Genomic DNA, 21,761 nt, shown 5'->3' on the forward strand with positions numbered 1-21,761 from the left:
AGGGTTTTGTTGTTTAACAAATATGTCGTCGTTACAAGAACTGCTTGCGATGGGAAAGGAGATGAGTTATGAAGGGAAAGAGCTTCAGGACTTTGTGAGTAGGCAGCAAGCACAGGCAAGGGAAGAGCGGGAAAAGGATCGTGCTTCCGTTTGAAGATGGAAAAAACAAATTTGCTTCGGGAACAAGCTAAGCGGGAAGCTTAGCAGGAGCAAAGAGCAGAATAGCGGTACAAGAGAAAACTGGAACTCATACATGCTGAGGGTGGTGAACGGAGTGCGGAAGACCATGTTCATAGAGACCCTGTGGCTACCAGCGTTTGATGAGACTCGTGATAACATGGATGCCTACCTCCTCGTGTTCATTCGGACTAAATGATTCACATTAAATTTTAAAACGATTATCGATCGATCTGATGCATAGTACAAAGATATTACATCAAACAATCTGTAAACGTCGAATCAGACATTTCTTCACCTGTTGATTTTATTTAACCGTATTATCATATCGAAAATAAGGCCTCGCAAAAGCTACTTAAATTTAAAAAAAAAATAAAAAAAAAATAAAATGAAATAAAAAAAAAAAATAGAAATGAAAAAAGGAAAAAAAGAAAACAAAAAATAAATAACTAAAAAGTCAACATTGTAATTGCATTGTTATTGTAATGTATATCGGTTTATTGATGTATTGGTAAAACACCTGTACGAATATAACGTGGTAGAAAATAATGTGCCCCGGAACACTCAACGTTTTTCTCGGTTTGATATTACTTTAAATGTACATGTACAAGTATATACCAGCTGTATCGTAATACTAATCACAAAACTTCCCTATAGTATTCATCAGCTCGCAAAAAACCTTCTGTTTGATCTATTAACTTACCGGGAGATACTGTAAGTAGGGTCGTTCCACTAGTTCCTGTTCCGAACTGATTTGCTGCTGTACATATGTAAGTTCCCCCGTCTGTAGTAAGGGCGCCAGAAATCATTAAGGATGGCGAGGTGACGGTTCCTCCACTGTATCTGGTGTTCGTGTTGATAGAAACATCCTGATAATTGCCGTTCACAAGTTTTCGCCAGGTGACACTTGTATGGGTTGGATCAGCGGTAACTTGACAAGTAAGGGTAATAGTTCCTCCCGAGTTAGTAGAATATGCAGGCTGGGGAATTGTCACGGACGGTGCGGCTAGAAAAATAAAAAAACGGATCAGTTAAATTTATATTGAAATCACTATCATGTGCATGTACTTATCGATAACAAGCATATAGAATGAACTAAACGTAGCAGAAATGACAAATTATATGAAATGCAATAAGCTTAAATTATTATAAAGGGACAAATATTTTGCTCAAACATTTAATAAATAAAAAAAATGCATACAATGTGTGTAGACATTATCGAAGAATGTCATGAACAGGTGTCAAAACATATTTTTTATATAGTTTACATATTGTTTCGTGATTCTTGAGTTTGAGATTAACATATTAAAATGATATGAATTAATCTCTGTGTGGTTGAAGTAATAGTGATAATATTTCAGAACATAGGCATCACCTAATTTGATATTAATTTTCTAATTTGAAATAAAAATCTGAAATATGGTACTATATGGCTCGGTATTTACTGATGAAGGTAACGTTGAATGTTGCGCAACTACTTGGAAAATGAAAAATTAATGAAATAGAACATTGAAATATGTTTCAATTGTTACAGGTAATATGAAACATTATTACCAGTACTGTTTTCATTTTTGCTTTTGATCAATTAATACAATATTTGTTTTCAATTTCGACGCATATTACAACACAAATGGATTCATACATATTACATAAAATTTTGTTCCCACCTCGATGAAATCTTTAATAAAAGTTTACAAAGTAAAATAAAAACGCTTAAAAGATTACCAAATATGGTCTAATTTCTATTAAATTCATATTTCAAGACAAATCAACGTTTGTTTATTGTTTACTTACATCCAGTGATTGTTAGCTGTGTATTTCCACTAGTTCCAGTTCCGACAGAATTTGTTGCCGTACATCTGTATGTTCCAGTGTCACCGGTCACAGCGCCAGTTATGACAAGGGAAGGCGAGTTAGCAGTACCTCCACTGTATCTGGTAGTACCAACAATATTCACCGCCTGGAAAACGCCGTTCGTATTCTTCTGCCATGAAACGCTGGTATGGGTCGGGTCGGCGTTCACGTTACAGACCATAGTAATAGTCCCTCCGGAATTAGTGGCATATGTTGGCGTTGGTATGGAAACGGTCGGAATGGCTAGAAAGCAAGAGGAATCAGTTAGTCAGGCAGAAGGATTTTTAAAGTGGAATATGTAGACTTTTTGTTTTAAATGTTATTACCACGTTATATCGTACCAATAATATAATACGAATGGCAAGACGAAACATTACTGACATACCCGGTTAAGGGTTTGTATCAAACATGTATTGCGGATTTTGTTACATTGCATATAGGGTTTTAACATAATTTTGTTATATGAGCAGAGGAAGCAAGTGGACAATAGTTTTATTCTCATTCAACGTAAAAAGAAATTTTAGATCCGAGTTTAATTATTTGATAATATTCGCAGATAAATGTACAAATGGGACATTTATATTGCAAGAGAAGTCATGTTCAATGTGTTTTCCATATTTCAAATTAAATGTATCGTGGTGAGTGTAAATTCTATCCAATCATTGATAAAGTGTCGAGAAATTCATTCTCAATCTGATTAAAATACAGATCCTTATTATCACGTGTCGTAAGGATGTGCCAACATCCAAAAGGGGCCACGTTTTGATGGCCGTAATTATACTCCACCATCCATGTACTTGAGCTTAAACGATCATGCGGTTTCTCCACCTAATTACAGCAACTGAAAAGGACATTTCGTCCCATGCATATACCTGTACATACTTATTAGTTTGTATATAGCGATCAATACATCTACATGCCATTTATTAAGTTTGTAAACACGTACTCTCGGGTATCTCGGGTAAAGTACTCGATCACGTTACATAAACATACATTTAAGATATGTGCTGTTAACTGCAAACAAATAAGAAGATGTGGGACTATTAATCGCTTCTATTGAAGACCAATATTTCAAAGGTTATCTTTGTATCTATAAGGGATATATATGTATAGATAAATTAAATATTAATCAGATTTCTTCCCTCTTGATCAAATAAATATATGCGCAAACTATTTGCGTGACATAGGAAATCACGATATTAAAACGCACCAAAATTTAATCAACCCATTTTGATACAAAAACGGAAATTTTTTAAACAGTTTAAATCCAGTATCCGTTTTTCAATACATCATGCATTACGGTTGGTATAGTGGATTAGGGATATTTAAAAGTAAATGTGATACACAACACATCAAGCAAATAAGACTTTGCTTTGAGTACAAAGTTGAAATTAATAATTTAATAATTAATAATTGATTAAAGGCTAAATCGTCCGCCTAAAGTTGGGATGTTCCAAGATTATCTGGAATAGCTGACCAGATAGTTCGGGTTATAATGTCGACTTACATAATAAAATAACTAGGGAAAATTAAAAATGAATAAAATTCACACTGACTTATCGAACAGTACTGGGTTGACAGCTGAAAAACATCCAGCGGTTGTCGATAGATTGGATTGCGATTTAGGCTAAAAGGGAACAATTGAAATAAAACACGAGACTTAGTGCTTTTGTCAGTTAGGGAAAGGTCAGGTCGCGCGCAATAGTCTTCCGATATCAATTTCTTCTACAGCTGCTTTGATCCTACAAGCCTTTAAGGCTATATGAAATAGTGAAATATTGTTACTGCATGTACAGTGCAATGTTAAAAAATCAACATTATGACGATGGAATAAAAAAAACCCACTCCCCACAAAAGAAAGAAAAGAAAAAAAAATAACAAGAAAAAAATAACAAAATTATAATCTAGCCGTGGCTATGTGTTTATGCCAGATATCTGTAATCAATCCGTGATATTTATCAACTTGTCTAAATTCTCGGCAGAAATTATTCAGAAGTAATATATATGTTTAAATATATGTTTCATCTTAGATAAAAGAAATTGAAATTAATTTTAACATTTAAATACAGAATTAAAAGCCAAAGAGGAATAGGCTTTTTACATAAGGATCGTATTCCATATCAGTATGTATATGTGACCCAAACTGTTTACTGAAGTTTACTAAGATTTGATGAAAAAAATTCAAAGAAACCTCATGATTGATCAATAAATGTTTGGAAAAAATGATAAAGAAAATAAATATAAAATAAAAATTGGCTTGTAGGCTTGTAGTAATAGTTGTGCAATTTTTATTCAATATAAATCCTTCAGCCATGATTTGGGTCTTACTTCCACTGACTGTTAACTGGGTTGTCCCGCTAGCTGTAGTACCAATATTATTTGTTGCTACACATCGGTATATTCCGCCGTCCGTGGTGAGAATACCAGAGATCGTTAACGATGGTATCGTGGTCGTACCCCCAGTATAGCGACCGATGCTATTGATTTGTACTGTCTGGAAGACACTGTTATCTAAATACTCCCATGCAATATTCGTCTGGAACGGATCTGCGTTTATATTGCAAACAATAATGATTGTGTCGCCAGAGGTTGCAGTGTAGATTGTCTGGTCAATATTCACATTCGGTACGGCTTAAATACAAAAAAGCATTTAAAATTACAATGATAATTATGTTAGAGAATTCTCAAAGTAAGCATAAGCAACAGAGCTAGACATCGATATCAAAATGATGCAGAAAAGAAGCAAAATCAAATAAAGCATTAGAAATGTATAACTGCTGCATGATATAAACATGCCTGCGGGATTTAATGTAATTATATGTAATAATATAATTTAATAATTGCATTTCATAGTTGCTGTTCTGCATTAACATATAACAGAAATACCTGTCTTGATTGCGGGCACGTATTGACTGTTACGCCATTTATTTGTGAACGTAATAGTATACGACGTAATTTGTGCTCACAAAGTAATGACGTCACAATCAAAACCTACCGACAAGGGAGATAACTTTCTAATATGCAAATATCATACGGAATCGGAAAGCATTAGTTTCCATTTACTACAAATTAGAAACGGACAATAACAAGCATTTTAATTAAATGTACTGGATTTGTCTAATGCAAGCGTAATTTATTATTTAACGTTTAATACAAAATAGAAACGGAGTATACTTTGCTGATTATATCAAGCATTAACATTGATTAGTTAATTTATGTAATGGGATTTGTTTAAACAATATTTAAGCAATTAAAACTTTTTTCACATCTGCGTAACTAATGAAACGGACTATAACATAAAGAATCGTTATTCATTTATAGAAGCCACCTTATGGAAACCGACTTAAAATTGCTCTTTGATATCAAACATAATAATTTGTTTGTTATGAAGTTGATACAAATGCTATAACTTAAGGCGATACATGAAGAACTATTATTTCACAAGAGTTATATATTAAGACAGCCCCTAAAGTAAAAGTCGAGATTAAGTTCCATGAATGGGAGCTGATACTAGAAACTCATTTTGATATCATATTAATTTTTCACATATATAAATGGAATCAGATTTGCTTCGTATTTTACTGACTGAAATAAGATTACTAGTGTCCGTCGTGTTAAATAACCGACGGGTAAAATACAAAACAATTATCAGAAAAATTAATTGAAGGAAACTAAATATTTGGAATCTTCATTCATATATCTTTATATTCTTTTTCAGCACTTTACCTAATGTATCTAATAACGAACTTTTAACTGCGTAATTAGTTTCTGGCATGGAGCTATTATAAACGAAGAACGGACAGACGGATTAATAGACAAAAATCGTAATGTTAACACAGATATATTTGCAAGCATTAAGGGATGCTTTAAGACTAAGAGTCATCTTACTTCCAGCGACTGTAAGCAAGGTATTCCCACTCGTCCCAGTGCCGATAGAGTTGACCGCTGTACATCTGTAAGTTCCGCCGTCAGTTGTTAATGCATTGGAAATCACCAGAGACGGGGATGCAACGGTTCCTCCGCTGTATCTACTGTTTCCGGTTATAGAAACGGGTTGGTATACACCATTCGTAAATTTCTGCCAAGTCACTCCGGTTTGGAATGGATTCGCGTTGACGGTACAGACAAGAGTGACTGACTGTCCAGAGGTTGTGGAATATGCTGTCTGAGGAATGGCTACGGTAGGTATATCTTCAAACACAAAAGTAAATCATATTTAATGTAAACAGTTTGAAAAAACGAGTCGTCGTGACAATGGCAGTTATATTATAAACAAGAAAACCTGAGGAATCGCTCACCTGGTTTCTTATTGTCAAGTCATGTTTTGAATACAGGTTCATTATAACTCCTCTTTTAAAAAAAAAAAGATTAGCCTCTAACTTCCCCATCTCTCCTGTCTAAAGGAGTCAGTGCCAATATATACCAATTCTTTTTCCATTCCCGCAAGGATGTTTCTTGTCAATATTGATCAGAATCCACGCAAAAGCCTATGAGTAGTAGTTTATTACCTCAGTTTCCACCTATTACGCCTGCCTCTCCTGTTCAAAGGTGGTCAGAGGAAAGATTTATACAAACCCTGTTTCCCTTCGCCCAAGGATATTTCTGATCAAATTTGGTCATAACCCATACAATGACAATTAGTAATTTCAAAGAAATGTTGATGGAATACGGTGCGTCATAACATAAGCTCACCGGGCCCGAATTGAAAATACATTCTGTGGTTATGACGCCCTTTTTATATATTGAGTTGTTAATTCTCCGCTGCATCTGCTATTGGTGGTGATCTGAACTTGTTGATATAATTTATTAACAAGTTTCTCCCAATTAAGGTAAGTTAAGGTTGACGTGGAGGTAACGGTACGGACTAAAGTGACACTCCCGCCGATGTTTATACTGTATGATGCCTGTAGAACACTGACAGTCGGAGGATCTTAAACAGTAAATGTGAAATAGTTATATATATATATATATCCTGTGAATCTAACGATTACTTTGTGTACGACATTGCGCAAGAAAGAACCATGTTACTGTTTTCGAATTTTCTTTGCTACTGAGCTGAAATTAAGAATTTTATGATCAATAACCAAGTCAATATCTTAGGTCTATGTTAAAAGTGATATTCTTTCATTGCCTGGCTGAACAAGAGTTTCTGTTTTGCCGTACCGTTTCCAATTGTGACTATTGTGTCGTTTTTGGGAGTATGGTTCGAATCTGCTCTCTGGAACTTCAGTTACTCGCAAGAACATCATTAACCAAGCGCAGCCTTGTTATAATATTCAATATAAATGTACAGATTAATGTTCATATCCTCATAATCTTTAATAGAATAAATACCAGTTTATGTGAAAATCACAGGTCACCTGTAGAAAACATCGTGTTGGTTAGTCTACTTAGCTCTATAGAGAATTAGAAGACATAAAAGTTACTGGCATCACTTTTTAACTTACAAGCATTAGAGCATTGATTAAATTTGGTTTAACAATACATTAATTTAATAAATTGTTGACAGCAGAAAAAGGAGACAGAGAGCGGATCTTGGTTACACCTGCCGAAACTAGATTTTTTTTCTCTGGGCCCAAACTAATCGAGTGATTCTGGTTATGAGCTTCAATGACTATTTTACTTCTCAAAAGCATTCCGTTATGAAAATGAATAATAGTTATGAAATGGTTTGACACTGATATTATTGAAATGATGCTTTTCAAACATACCCTCGAATAATAAGTTCAGTTGAGTGTGTTTGCTAATTAATACATAATTTTACTGAAGAGGAGGAGGAGGACGAGAGAGAAGGAGGAGGGTATGAGGGTAGAAGCAAGAGGAGGAGGGGGAGAGAAGGAGGAGGGAGGGTAGAAGCGGAGGAGGAGGGGGAGAGAAGGAGGATGAGGGGTAGAAGCAGGAGGAGGAGGAGGGGAGAGAAGGAGGAGGGTATGAGGGTAGAAGCAGGAGGAGGAGGGGAGAGAAGGAGGAGTATGAGGGTAGAAGCAGGAGGAGGAGGGGAGAGAAGGAGGAGGGTATAGATAGAAGCAGGAGGAGGAGGGGGAGAGAAGGAGGAGGGTATGAGGGTAGAAGCAGGAGGAAGGAGGAGGGAGGAGAGAAGGAGGAGGGTATGAGGGGTAGAGGGTAGCAGGAGGAGGAGGAGGGGGAGAGAAGGAGGAGGGTATCAGAGGTTAGAAGCAGGAGGAGAAGGGGAGAGAAGGAGGAGGGTATCAGGTAGAAGCAGGAGGAGGAGGGGAGAGAAGGAGGAGGGAGGGTAGAAGCAGGAGGGGAGGAGGGGAGAGAAGGAGGAGGGAGGAGGGTAGAAGCAGGAGGAGGAGGGGGAGAGAAGGAGGAGGGTATCAGGGTAGAAGCAGGAGGAGGAGGGGAGAGAAGGAGGAGGGTATCAGGGTAGAAGCAGGAGGAGGAGGGGAGGAGAGGAAGGAGAAGGAGGAGGGTATCAGGGTAGAAGCAGGAGGAGGAGGGGAGAGAAGGAGGAGGGTATAGGGTAGAAAGCAGGAGGAGGAGGGGGAGAGAAGGAGGAGGGTATGAGGGTAGAAGCAGGAGGAGGGGAGAGACGAGAAGGAGGAAGGGTATCAGGGTAGAAGCAGGAGGAGGAGGGGAGGAAGGAGGAGGGTATCAGGGTAGAAGCAGGAGGAGAGGAGGGGAGAGAAGGAGGAGGGTATCAGGGTAGAAGAGGAGGGAGGAGGGGAGAGAAGGAGGAGGGTATCAGGGTAGCAGAAGCAGGGAGGAGTGGGGAGAGAAGGAGGAGGGTATCAGGGTAGAAGGCAGGAGGAGCGAGGGGAGAGAAGGAGGAGGGTATCAGGGTAGAAGCAGGAGGAGGAGGGGAGAGAGAAGGAGGAGGGTATCAGGGTAGAAGCAGGAGGAGGAGGGGAGAGAAGGAGGAGGGTATCAGGGGTAGAAGCAGAGAGGAGGAGGAGAGAGGAGGAGGGTTATCAGGAGGAAGTAGAGTCAGGGGAGCAGGAGGAGGAGAAGGAGGAGGTATCAGGGTAGAAGCAGGAGGAGGAGGAGGAGGAAGGAGGAGGGTATCAGGGTAGAAGCAGGAGGGAGGAGGGGAGAGAAGGAGGAGGGTATCAGGGTAGAAGCAGGAGGAGGGGGGAGAGAAGGAGGAGGGTATCAGGGTAGAAGCAGGAGGAGGAGGGGAGAGAAAGGAGGAGGGTATCAGGGTAGAAGAAGGAAAGCAGGAGAGAAGGAGGTTATCAGGGTAGAAGCAGGGGAGAGAAGGAGGAGGAGGGTATCAGGGTAGAAGCAGGTAGGAGGAGGAGGGGGAGAGAGAAGGAGGAGGGTATCAGGGTAGAAGCAGGAGGAGGAGGAGGAGGGAGAGAGAAGGAGGAGGGTATCAGGGTAGAGAAGCAGGAGAAGGATGGAGGGGAGAGAAGGAGGAGGGTATCAGGGTAGAAGCAGGAGGAGGAGGGGAGGAGAAGGGTAGAAGGAGGAGGGAGGAGGGTTATGCGGGTAGAAGCAGGAGGAGGAGGGGAGAGAAGGAGGAGGGTATCAGGGTAGAAGCAGGAGGAGGAGGGGAGGAAGGAGGAGGGTATCGAGGGGAAGAAGCAGGAGGAGAGGGAGAGAAGGAGGAGGGTATCAGGGTAGAAGCAGGAGGGAGGAGGAGGGAGAGAGAAGGAGGAGGGTATCAGGGTAGAAGCAGGAAGGAGAGGAGGGGAGAGAAGGAGGAGGGTATCAGGGTAGAAGCAGGAGGAGGAGAGGGAGAGAAGGAGGAGGGTATCAGGGTAGAAGCAGGAGAGGAGGGGAGGAAGGAGGAGGGCAGGGTAGAGAGGAGGAGGAGGGAGAGAGAAGAGGAGGGTATCAGGGTAGAAGCAGGAGGAGGAGGGGAGAGAAGGAGGAGGGGTATGGGTAGAAGCAGGAGGAGGAGGGGAGAGAAGGAGGAGGGTATCAGGGGTAGAAGCAGATCAAGGAGGAGGAGGGGAGAGGAGAGAAGGAGGAGGGTATCAGGGTAGAAGCAGGAGGAGGAGGGGAGAGAAGGAGGAGGGTATCAGGGTAGAAGCAGGAGGAGGAGGAGGGGAGAGAAGGAGGAGGGTATCAGGGTAGAAGCAGGAGCGGAGGAGGGGGGAGAGAAGGAGAGAGGTATCAGGGGTTAGAAGCAGGAGGAGGAGAGGGGAGAGAAGGAGGAGGGAATCAGGAGGTAGAAGCAGGAGGAGGAGGGGAGGAGAGGAAGGAGGGATGGGTATCAGGGTAGGGAGGGGGAGCATGAGAGAAGGAGGAGGGTATCAGGGTATAAGAGGAGGAGGGAGGAAGGAGGAGGGTAAGAGAGGTAGAAACAGTATCAGGCATTAGAAGATGAGGTATTATCAGGAGAAAGCAAGAGGAGGGGGGAGAGAAGTAGGAGGGTATCAGGGTAGAATCAGAGGAGGAGGAGGTGATGAGAAGGAGGAGGGTATCAGGGGGAGAAGAGGGGAGGAGGATGAGGAGGGGAGAGAAGGAGGAGGGTATCAGGGTAAGAAGCAGGAGGAGGAGGAGGGGAAGAGAAGGAGGAGGGTATCAGGGTAGAAGCAGGAAGGAGAGAGGGGAGAGAAGGAGTAAGGAGGAGGGTATCAGGTATTAAGCATAGGAGGAGGAGGAGAGAAGGAGGAGGGTATCAGGGTAGAAGCAGGAGGAGGAGGGGAGAGAAGGAGGAGGGTATCAGGGTAGAAGCAGGAGGAGGAGGGGAGAGAAGGAGGAGGGTATGAGGGTAGAAGCAGGAGGAGGAGGGGAGAGAAGGAGGAGGGTATCAGGGTAGAAGCAAGCAGGGAGGAGGGGAGAGAAGGAGAGGGTATCAGGTAAGAACAGAAAGGAGGAGGGGAGCGAAGGAGGAGGTATCAGGGTAGAAAGCAGGAGGAGGTAAAGGGGAGAAGAAGGAAGGAGGGTATCAGGGTAAGAAGAGGAGGATTAGGAGAGGGACAGAGACGGCGGGAGGGTATCAGGGTAGAAGCAGGAGGAGAGGGGGAGAAGGAGGAGGGTATCAGGGTAGGAAACAGGAGGAGGAGGTGAGAAGGAGGAGGGTATCAGGGTAGACAGAGAGGTAGGAGGAGGAGGGCAGAGAGAGAAGCAGGAGGGTTATCAGGGTAGATGCAGGAGGAGGAGAGGGAGGGAAGAAGGAGGAGGGTATCAGGGTAGAAGCAGGAGGAGGAGGAATGGAGGAGGAGGAGGAGGGGAGAGGAGGGGGAGAGGAAGGAGAGAAGGAGGAGGGTATGAGGGTAGAAGCAGGAGGAGTAGGAGGGGGAGAGAAGGAGGAGGGTATGAGGGTAGAAGCAGGAGGAGGAGGAGGGGGAGAGAAGGAGGAGGGTATGAGGGTAGAAGCAGGAGGAGGAGGGGAGAGAAGGAGGAGGGTATGAGGGTAGAAGCAGGAGGAGGAGGGGAGAGAAGGAGGAGGGTATGAGGGTAGAAGCAGGAGGAGGAGGAGAGAGAAGGAGGAGGGTATGAGGGTAGAAGCAGGAGGAGGAGGGGAGAGAAGGAGGAGGGTATGAGGGTAGAAGCAGGAGGAGGAGGGGAGAGAAGGAGGAGGGTATGAGGGTAGAAGCAGGAGGAGGAGGGGAGAGAAGGAGGAGGGTATGAGGGTAGAAGCAGGAGGAGGAGGAGGGGAGAGAAGGAGGAGGGTATGAGGGTAGAAGCAGAGAGGAGGAGGGAGGAAGAGGAGGGTATGAGGGTAGAAGCAGGAGGAGGAGGAGAGCGGTTTTGGTTGCTGCTGCTGAAAACTATACTCTCAGGTTTTGAAACAGTTCTATCCAGAGGATTCATTCTTGTTCTAACTTAAGTCACTATTTAAGATTAAAGTTTTCAATCGCATTCCATTATAAAAATGAAGAAGAGTTAAGAAAATTTGATATTGCATGATCATTAATAATTTATGAAAGATGACTTAAACAATTACTTGCAAAGCAGTTGAAATGAATCATTCAGGAAACGACAATTGAAATCAGGTTTTGTTTTCTTCAAATGTAATGGAGATGTGCATTTACTTCCGGTAACTGTTAGGGAGGTCGTTATTGGACTATTACTACTGCCATATCGATTAGCCGCTGAACATCTGTAGGTTCCGGCATCAGTCATTTGGGCATTGGTGATAACAAAATCAGACGAAGTTGTCGTCCCTCCACGGTATCTGCTGTTGGTGGTGATATGAACTTATTTATATACATTATTAACAAGTTTCTCCCAATAAAGTTTGATTAAGGTTGACGTGGAGGTAACGGTACAGACAAGTGTGACAGTACCACCTTCACTAGTGCTATTTGTAGGTTGTGGGTGAGTGACAGTCGGGTAATCTAAAAAGCAAATTACATGCAATCGGAAGCGATATCTTGATTGAACTGTAGTAGATATAGAGATAGGGCTATGCTGAAACAGAGCGAATAACATTAAAATAATTAATACTGTCTCCGCTATTTATCGAACTCGAGACCGCTGTCCTATTAGTCCTGATGATACTGGATTAAAGTCATGTTAGTGTTAAACTTCATCAAGGCATCCCAGTATGAATTTTAAACAAACATTGCAATGTTATTTGGAAAATATGCAAGTTTATCAAGTTTGTTGTAAATTTATACCATTATAGCAGTGACGTAAGTTGAGAACAGCTGAGATGAATGAGGAGACTAGGAGGGGAAGGACGGGAGAAGGGGAGGAGGAAGAGTGAGAAGAGAGCGGACTTTTGTTGCTGCTCCTGAAAAACTAGCCTCTCAAGTAACTATTACTCTTCTTAATTGCATTCAATCATAAACGCGATAGATGGCTTAGAAAAGAACAATGGAAATTTAAGAGAATTTAAGAAAGTTGTTTTATGATTAGAGGTTATGGATAAGTTATGGAAGATGACCTAAACAAAAGTGTATATACAAAAAAACTATATAAAAAAAAACCTATTATCAAGTGCTGTTACAGAACAAGATGTTTTCATAAAACCTTAAATATAAACACATTGGCAAAACATAAAAAGAATATTATAATATTCACAGACACATATCAAGTGGTCAAAATGATTTTTTGAAAGCAAAATTTATAAAAAGTTGGAGTAAGTGGACACCGTTTATACAATTTGATATATGAACTCTTTTAAATTACGAAAAAAATTAAGAACCAAAGATAATTAATCTAAATCCTGACAACTTACAGGTATTAGTTTTACAACAAATTCTCTACCACTAGATAAAAAATACATATATTCCACATCTCGACTCTATCCTCCTATACAACTATTTCCTCTCTAACATATCTTCTTAACCTCTTATAAATGTCATGTATGTCTGAACGAATGTGGGTGTATGGAAACCTTTGAATGTACATAATAATTTAAGTAAACTCTTTGGTATATGTGTGAGGGTGTGTGCTTGTGTGTGTAAAAGTATAAATGTGAATGTCATGTAAAATTGATACAAATAAAATACTTTTGTTTTTGTATTTATGATGTTAAATTAATTGCCTTTGTCTGTATTGTCTGTAAAAATGAAAATGATTTCAAAAGTGAAAAAAAATATTTAAAAAAAAGTGTTATGGAGTTTTAGACTTACTTCCGGTAACTGTCAACGCTGTCGTTGTTGGACTATTTGTATTGCCATATTGATTAGCCGCTGAACATCTATAGGTTCCGGCATCAGTCGTTTGTGCGTTGGTGATAACAAAATTGGGCGAAGTGGTCGTCCCTCCGCTGTATCTGCTGTTGGTGGTGATTTGTACTTGTTGATATACATTATTAACAAGTTTCTCCCAATAAAGGTTAGTTAAGGTTGACGAGGAGGTAACGGTACAGACAAGTGTGACAGTTCCTCCAACATTTGTACTGTATGCAGCCTGTGGATGAGTGACACTCGGCGGAGCTACAACAGCAAATCTAAAACATCCTTATCTACTCCAAATATATACCAATATTTAATACTGTACGGCAAGCTTATTTGAAGCTTAAAGCATGAGACATTCAATGAGCTTGTATTCCAAGATCCTGTGAAGTTTGTTAGGTTTTTTTTATATTGATTTTTGTTTTTTTTCATTCTTCTTCTTTGTTGTTACCTTTGTTGCGACCTGACCGAACGATTACTTCCCTTTGACATAAATATTACAACCGACGAGCTTCGGATTCCGCAATAGTCAGTCATTGTATCGCCATTATAAAATGATATTCTGTTACATGTGTAATAATCGTTGTTCCGTCAGCTATCTGTTCAAAATGGATCAGCTGGTAATCTCAGAAGGTGCCATGTTTTTCATAACCATTTCCTTTGTTAACGGTTGTATTCGAAAATGTCTACATTATGAGTGGCATTTGGCGTAATGGTACAATGACCTCATTGTATTAACCAATCAGAAGCGACGTGTTGTGTCTCCAAAACATGAGAAAATTACACTACCACTGACTGAACGAATTTGTGAATCATATGATAATGAATGTATCGCTTCCGTTGCAAACATATTCCCACTCTCGCTGACTAAACGGCTAGAAGATCATTAATATAGCGCTTCCTTTGCAATCACAATCACACTCCCGCTGACTTAACGGCTCAGTGAATCGGCAGATATTACGGGTAACTCAAGCAAATCGTTATTTAAAACCGTGGAAATGTTGACAGACTCATGTATGGTGTGTTGGCTAAAACATTGCTTAATTGCAGCATGTGTTCATGTGGATCCTCAACTGTGAATTCTTGTTCCAATACAAGCCGTCGTAGACTTTGCTCTCGGTATAATTTCACTTTCAAAAATATACATGTATTAGAAACAATTATTTCTTCATTTTGAAAATAAATAAATGGAAATGGGCTTCTTGAAATCATTGAGTTGGACAATGGTGCTAACGTACCGTTAATTATCATCACACTCCCGCTGACTAAACGGCTTTGTGAATCGGTAGATATTACGTGTTCCACAAGTAAGTCTATCTTAAACCATGATTATGCAGGTAAGAGACATGTATGAGGTTTTGGCTGAACATGTGTTAACTGTAACAGTAAGTGGGAATAAATAATGGAAATGGGTTCTTGAATAGATAGACAATGGTTTTCACCTACCGTTAATGGTCAGTGTTGTCGTCGTTGGACTATTGGTTGTACCGAATACATTAGCCGCTGAACATCTGTAGGTTCCAGCATCAGCTGCAGCCGCGTTGGTGATAACAAAGTTTGGAGAAGATGGCGATCCTCCGCTGTATCTGCTGTTGGTGGTGATTTGTACTTGTTGATATACATTATTAACAAGTTTCTCCCAATAAAGGTTAGTTAGGGTTGACGAGGAGGTAACGGTACAGACAAGTGTGACAGTTCCTCCAACATTTGTACTGTATGCAGCCTGTGGATGAGTGACACTCGGCGGAGCTACAACAGCAAATCTAAAACATCCTTATCTACTCCAAATATATACCAATATTTAATACTGTACGGTAAGCTTATTTGAAGCTTAAATCATGAGAAATTCAATGAGCTAGTATTCCAAGATCCTGTGAAGTTTGTTAGTTTTTTTGTTTTTTTTCATAATGATTTTTGTTTTTTTTTCATTCTTCTTCTTTGTTCACAATCACACTCCCGCTGACTGAACGGCTCAGTGAATCGGCAAATATTACGTAAATCATTATTTAAAACCGTGGTAATGCTGACTGACTCATGTATGGTGTGTTGGCTAAAACATTGCTTAATTGCAGCATGTGTTCATGTGGATCCTCAACTGTGAATTCTTGTTCCAATACAAGCTGTCGTAGACTTTGCTCTCGGTATAATTTCACTTTCAAAACATACATGTATTAGAAACAATTATTTCTTCATTTTGAAAACAAAAATGGAAATGTGGTTTTGAAATCATTGAGATAGAGAATGGTGCTAACGTACCGTTAATTATCATCACACTCCCGCTGACTAAACGGCTTGGTGAATCAGTAGATATTACGTTTTCCACAAGTAAGTCTATCTTAAAACTATACTAATGCAGGTAGACACATGTATGGGGATTTGGCTGAACATAGATTAACTGTAACAGTAAGTGGGAATAAATAATGGAAATGGGTTCTTGAATAGATAGACAATGGTTTTCACCTACCGTTAATGGTCAGTGTTGTCGTCGTTGGACTATTGGTTGTACCGAATACATTAGCCGCTGAACATCTGTAGGTTCCAGCATCAGCTGCAGCCGCGTTGGTGATAACAAAGTTTGGAGAAGATGGCGATCCTCCGCTGTATCTGATGTTAGTGGTGATCTGAACTTGTTGATATGCATTATTAACAAGTTTCTCCCAATAAAGGTTAGTTAAGGTTGACGAGGAGGTAACGGTACAGACAAGTGTGACAGTTCCACCAACATTTGTACTGTATGTAGGCTGTGGATGGGAGACAGTCGGCGGAGCTACAACAGCAAATCTAAAACATCCTAATCTACTCCAAATATATACCAATATTTTATACTGTACGGTAAGCTTATTTGAAGCTTAAATCATGAGAAATTCAATGAGCTAGTATTCCAAGATCCTGTGAAGTTTGTTAGTTTTTTTTGTTTTTTTTTTTTATAATGTTTTTTTTTTCATTCTTCTTCTTTGTTGTTACCTTTGTTGAGACATGACCGGAAGATCACTTCCCTTTGACATTGATATTACAACCGACGAGCTTCGGATTCTGCCATAGTCAGACATTGTGTCGTCATTATAAACCTATTATGGAGTATCAAGATAACTTTTACAATATTGTGATACATGGGTAATAATCGTTGTTCCGTCAACTATCCGTTCGGAATGGATCAGATGGTAATCTCAGAAGGTGCCATGTTTTTCCGTACCATTTCTTTTGTTAACGGTTGTATTCGAAAATGTCTACATTATGAGTGGCATTTGGCGTAATGGTACAATGACCTCTTTATATTAACCAATCAGAAGCGACGTGTTGTGTCTCCAAAACATGAGGAAATTACACTACCACTGACTGAACGACTTTGTGAATCATATGAGAATGAAAGTAACGCTTCCGTTGCAAACATATTCCCACTCTCGCTGACTAAAGGGCTAGAAGATCATTAATATAGCGCTTCCTTTGAAATCACAATCACACTCCCGCTGACTTAACGGCTCAGTGAATGAATCGGCAAACGCAAGTAAATCGTTATTTAAAACCGTGGAAATGTTGACAGACTCATGTATGGTGTGTTGGCTAAAACATTGCTTAATTGCAGCATGTGTTCATGTGGATCCTCAACTGTGAATTCTTGTTCCAATACAAGCCGTCGTAGACTTTGCTCTCGGTATAATTTCACTTTCAAAATATACATGTATTAGAAACAATTATTTTTTCATTTTGAAAATAAATAAATGGAAATGGTGTTCTTGAAATCATTGAGTTGGACAATGGTGCTAACGTACCGTTAATCATCATCACACTCCCGCTGACTAAACGGCTTGGTGAACCAGTAGATATTACGTGTTCCACAAGTAAGTCTATCTTAAACCATGATAATGCAGGTAGACACATGTATGGGGATTTGGCTGAACATGTGTTAACTGTAACAGTAAGTGGGAATAAATAATGGAAATGGGTTCTTGAATAGATAGACAATGGCTTTCACCTACCGTTAATGGTCAGTGTTGACGTCGTTGGACTATTGGTTGTACCGAATACATTAGATGCTGAACATCTGTAGGTGCCAGCATCAGCTGCAGCCGCGTTGGTGATAACAAAGTTTGGAGAAGATGCCGATCCACCGCTGTATCTGCTGTTGGTGGTGATCTGTACTTGTTGATATACATTATTAATAAGTTTCTCCCAATAAAGGTTAGTTAAGGTTGACATGGAGGTAACGCTACAGAGAAGTGTGACAGTTCCTCCAACATTTGTACTGTATGCAGCCTGTGGATGAGTGACACTCGGCGGAGCTACAACATCAAATCTAAAACATCCTTATCTACTCCAAATATATACCACAATTACATACAGTATGGCAAGTTGATGGGCATGCCATCATAATTCATTCGTTGATAAATTGAATGCTAGAGCATGTTTGTTTGTTTTTTCTCTCTCGCTCTCTCTCTTTTTTTATTATTTTTTTTTATTTTCTTTTTCTATTTTTTGCATTGTTCTTTGTTGTTGCCTTTGTTGCGACCTGACCGCACGATTACTTCCCTTTGATATAAATGTTACAACCGATGATCTTTGGTTTTCGCCATAGTCAGTCATTGTGTCGCCATTATAACCTGATGATCGATTATCAAGATAAGTTCAACAATATTGTGGTACATGTGTAATAATCGTTATTCCGTCAGCTATCTGTTCGGAATACAGCAAATCTTTATATTAGAAGGTGCCATGTTGTTCAGTACCCGAGGAGAGTCTTCATTATAATTGACCTTTGGTGTTAAGGTACAATGACCTCTTGTTTTATCCAATTAGAAGAACGACATGTTGTTTCTTCACAACATGAAAAAATATTCATGTTAATGTATAAATGGACTTAGGGTTATTGGGTACCAATGTAGACTACAAAATGGTGAACCTGTTACCCAGTGTAGAAACAAAGTGTTGTTGAATAACCTCCAAATATTCTACAGTTGATGACAGCTGTTTGCAGACACAATAGTTCAAAGGCTCTTTCAAACAACTTGTGTTATTAAACATAAGAAATATTGCGCTTCCTTTGCAAACCGCGTCGGAAGAAAATGAATATTGTGCTTCCTTTGCAATCATAATCACACTCCCGCTGACAAAACGGCTTGGAGAATCGGAAATTATTACGGGTGATTCAAGTAAATCTTAATCTAAAACCATTATAATGCTGGCAGACTTATGTATGGTGGTTTGGGTAAAACATGTCTTAAGTGTAAAATTTGTGTATGTGGCAGTGATTGGGTTGTGAGGCTTGAATACTTGTTCCGAAACAAGTCGTGTTAAAACATTTTTTTCTCGTTTCATTTAACATATCAAGTATATATACATGTATTAGATATAATTGTTTCCAGTTTTGAAGAAAAAATAAAAATTTATAAGGGGAATAGGGTTCTTGCAATCATATTGAGATAGACAATGGTTCTCACTTACCGTTAATAGTCAGTGTGGTCGTTGTTTGACTATTGGTTGTACCGAATGCATTAACCGCCGAACACCTGTAGGTGCCAGCGTCAGCTGCTTCCGCGTTGGTGATTACAAAGTTTGGAGAAGATGGCGATCCTCCGCTGTATCTGATGTTAGTGGTGATCTGAACCTGTTGATATGCATTATTAACAAATTTCTCCCAATAAAGGTTTGTTAAGGTTGGCGTGGAGGTAACGCTACAGACAAGTGTGACAGTTCCACCAACATTTGTACTGTATGTAGGCTGTGGATGGGAGACAGTCGGCGGACCTGAAACAGAACAAGTAAGACGGCATAATTACTACCGGACCAAAAATATGTTTTTTCAATATGATATATGTTATGTTTATTTAATTTGATCCAACATTTGTACCGTGTGCAGCCTGTTGGTGAGTGACAGTCGGGGGAGCTACAACAGCAAATCTAACGCATCCTTATCTACTTCAAATATATACCACAATAGCATACAGTATGGCAAGTTGATAGGCATGCCATCTCAATTCATTCGATGATAAATTGAATGCTAGAGCATTTCAAAATGCTCTGATGTTTGCCAGTTAAAACATCCAATGAAAAAAAAACATTAAAAGCAGGTTTTGTGTCCCTTTTTTGGGTTTTTTTCTCTCTTTTCTTTGTTATTTGTTTCATTCTTCTTTGTTGTTGCCTTTGTTGCGACCTGACCGCACGATTACTTCCCTTTGATATAAATGTTACAACCCATGCGCTTTGGTTTTCGCCATAGTCAGTCATTGTGTCGCCATTATAACCTGATGATCGATTATTAAGATAAGTTCAACAATATTTTGGTACATGTGTTATAGTCGTTATTCCGTCAGCTATCTGTTCGGAATACAGCAAATCTTTATATCAGAAGATGCCATGTTGCTCAGTACCAGAGGAGAGCCTTCATTATAAGTGACCTTTGGTGTTATGGTACAATGACCTCTTGTTTCATCCAATTAGAAGAACGACATGTTGTTTCTTCACAACATGAACAAATATTGATGTTAATGTATAAATGGACTTAGGGTTATTGGTTACCAATGTAGACTACAAAATGGTGAACCTGTTACCAAGTGTAGAAACAAAGTGTTGTTGAATAACCTCCAAATATTCTACAGTTGATGACAGCTGCTTGCAGACACAATAGTTCAAAGACTCTTTCAAACAACTTGTGTTATTAAACATAATAAATATTGCGCTTCCTTTGCAAACCGCGTCGGAAGATAATGAATATTGTGCTTCCTTTGCAATCATAATCACACTCCCGCTGACAAAACGGCTTGGTGAATCGGAAATTATTACGGGTGATTCAAGTAAATCTTAATCTAAAACCATTATAATGCTGGCAGACTTATGTATGGTGGTTTGGGTAAAACATGTCTTAAGTGTAAAATTTGTGTATGTGGCAGTGATTGGGTTGTGAGGCTTGAATACTTGTTTCGAAACAAGTCGTGTTAAAACATTTTTTTTCTCGTATCATTTAACATATCAAGTATATATACATGTATTAGATATAATTGTTTCCAGTTTTGAAGAAAAAATTAGAATTAATAAGGGTAATAGGGTTCTTGCAATCATATTGAGATAGACAATGGTTCTCACTTACCGTTAATAGTCAGTGTGGTCGTTGTTTGACTATTGGTTGTACCGAATGCATTAACCGCCGAACACCTGTAGGTGCCAGCGTCAGCTGCTTCCGCGTTGGTGATAACAAAATTTGGAGAAGATGCCGATCCTCCGCTGTATCTGATGTTAGTGGTGATCTGAACCTGTTGATATGCATTATTAACAAGTTTCTCCCAATAAAGGTTAGTTAAGGTTGGCGTGGAGGTAACGCTACAGACAAGTGTGACAGTTCCACCAACATTTGTATTGTATGTAGGCTGTGGATGGGAGACAGTCGGCGGACCTGAAACAGAACAAGTAAGACGGCATAATTACTATCGGACAAAAATTATGTTTTTTCAATATAATATATGTTATGTTTATTTAATTTGATCCAACATTTGTACTGTGTGCAGCCTGTGGGTGAGTGACAGTCGAGGGAGCTACAACAACAAATCTAACGCATCCTTATCTGCTTCAAAGATATATACCACAATAGCATACAGTATGGCAAGTTGATGGGCATGCCATCTCAGTTCATTCGATGATAAATTGAATGCTAGAGCATTTCAAGATGCTCTGATGTTTGCCAGTTAAAACACCCAATGAAAAAACAACAACATTAAAAGCAGGTTTTGTGTCCCGTTTGTTTGGGTTTTTTTCTCTCTTTTCTTTGTTAATTGTTTCATTCTTCTTTGTTGTTGCCTTTGTTGCGACCTGACCGCACGATTACTTCCCTCTGATATAAATGTTACAACCCATGCGCTTTGGTTTTCGCCATAGTCAGTCATTGTGTCGCCATTATAACCTGATGATTGATTATCAAGATAAGTTCAACAATATTTTGGTACATGTGTAATAGTCGTCATTCCGTCAGCTATCTGTTCGGAATACAGCAAATCTTTATATCAGAAGATGCCTTGTTGCTCAGTACCCGATGAGAGTCTTCATTATAAGTGACCTTTGGTGTTATGGTACAATGACCTCTTGTTTCATCCAATTAGAAGAACGACATGCTGTTTCTTCACAACATGAACAAATATTCATGTTAATCTATAAATGGACTTAGGGTTATTGGGTACCAATGTAGACTACAAAATGGTGAAC

The 21,761-nt window shown here is 39.7% G+C and overlaps 1 protein-coding gene across 10 annotated transcripts in view; it reads right to left on the reverse strand.

Annotated features, from left to right (window-relative positions):
• The window catches only part of LOC138330274 (hemicentin-1-like), a 78,743-nt gene that overhangs the window by 37,775 nt on the left and 19,207 nt on the right, over window positions 1-21,761 (reverse strand). For 8 of the 10 annotated variants that reach the window (XM_069277763.1, XM_069277767.1, XM_069277765.1 and 5 more), the window contains 5 exons: window positions 20,656-20,958; window positions 19,014-19,316; window positions 5,920-6,222; window positions 1,972-2,274; window positions 881-1,183 (listed from right to left, as the gene is read on the reverse strand). In XM_069277763.1, the coding sequence (XP_069133864.1) occupies window positions 881-1,183; window positions 1,972-2,274; window positions 5,920-6,222; window positions 19,014-19,316; window positions 20,656-20,958 (1,515 nt within the window). Of the gene's footprint in view, window positions 1-880; window positions 1,184-1,971; window positions 2,275-4,359; window positions 4,663-5,919; window positions 6,223-13,529; window positions 13,836-15,020; window positions 15,324-16,038; window positions 16,342-17,362; window positions 17,380-17,571; window positions 17,855-19,013; window positions 19,317-20,655; window positions 20,959-21,761 lie in introns of all 10 variants that reach the window. The other 2 variants (XM_069277768.1, XM_069277764.1) reach the window with 2 other exon arrangements.

Source organism: Argopecten irradians, chromosome 8, assembly GCF_041381155.1.
Source record: "Argopecten irradians isolate NY chromosome 8, Ai_NY, whole genome shotgun sequence".
Taxonomy (NCBI): Eukaryota; Metazoa; Mollusca; class Bivalvia; order Pectinida; family Pectinidae; genus Argopecten; species Argopecten irradians.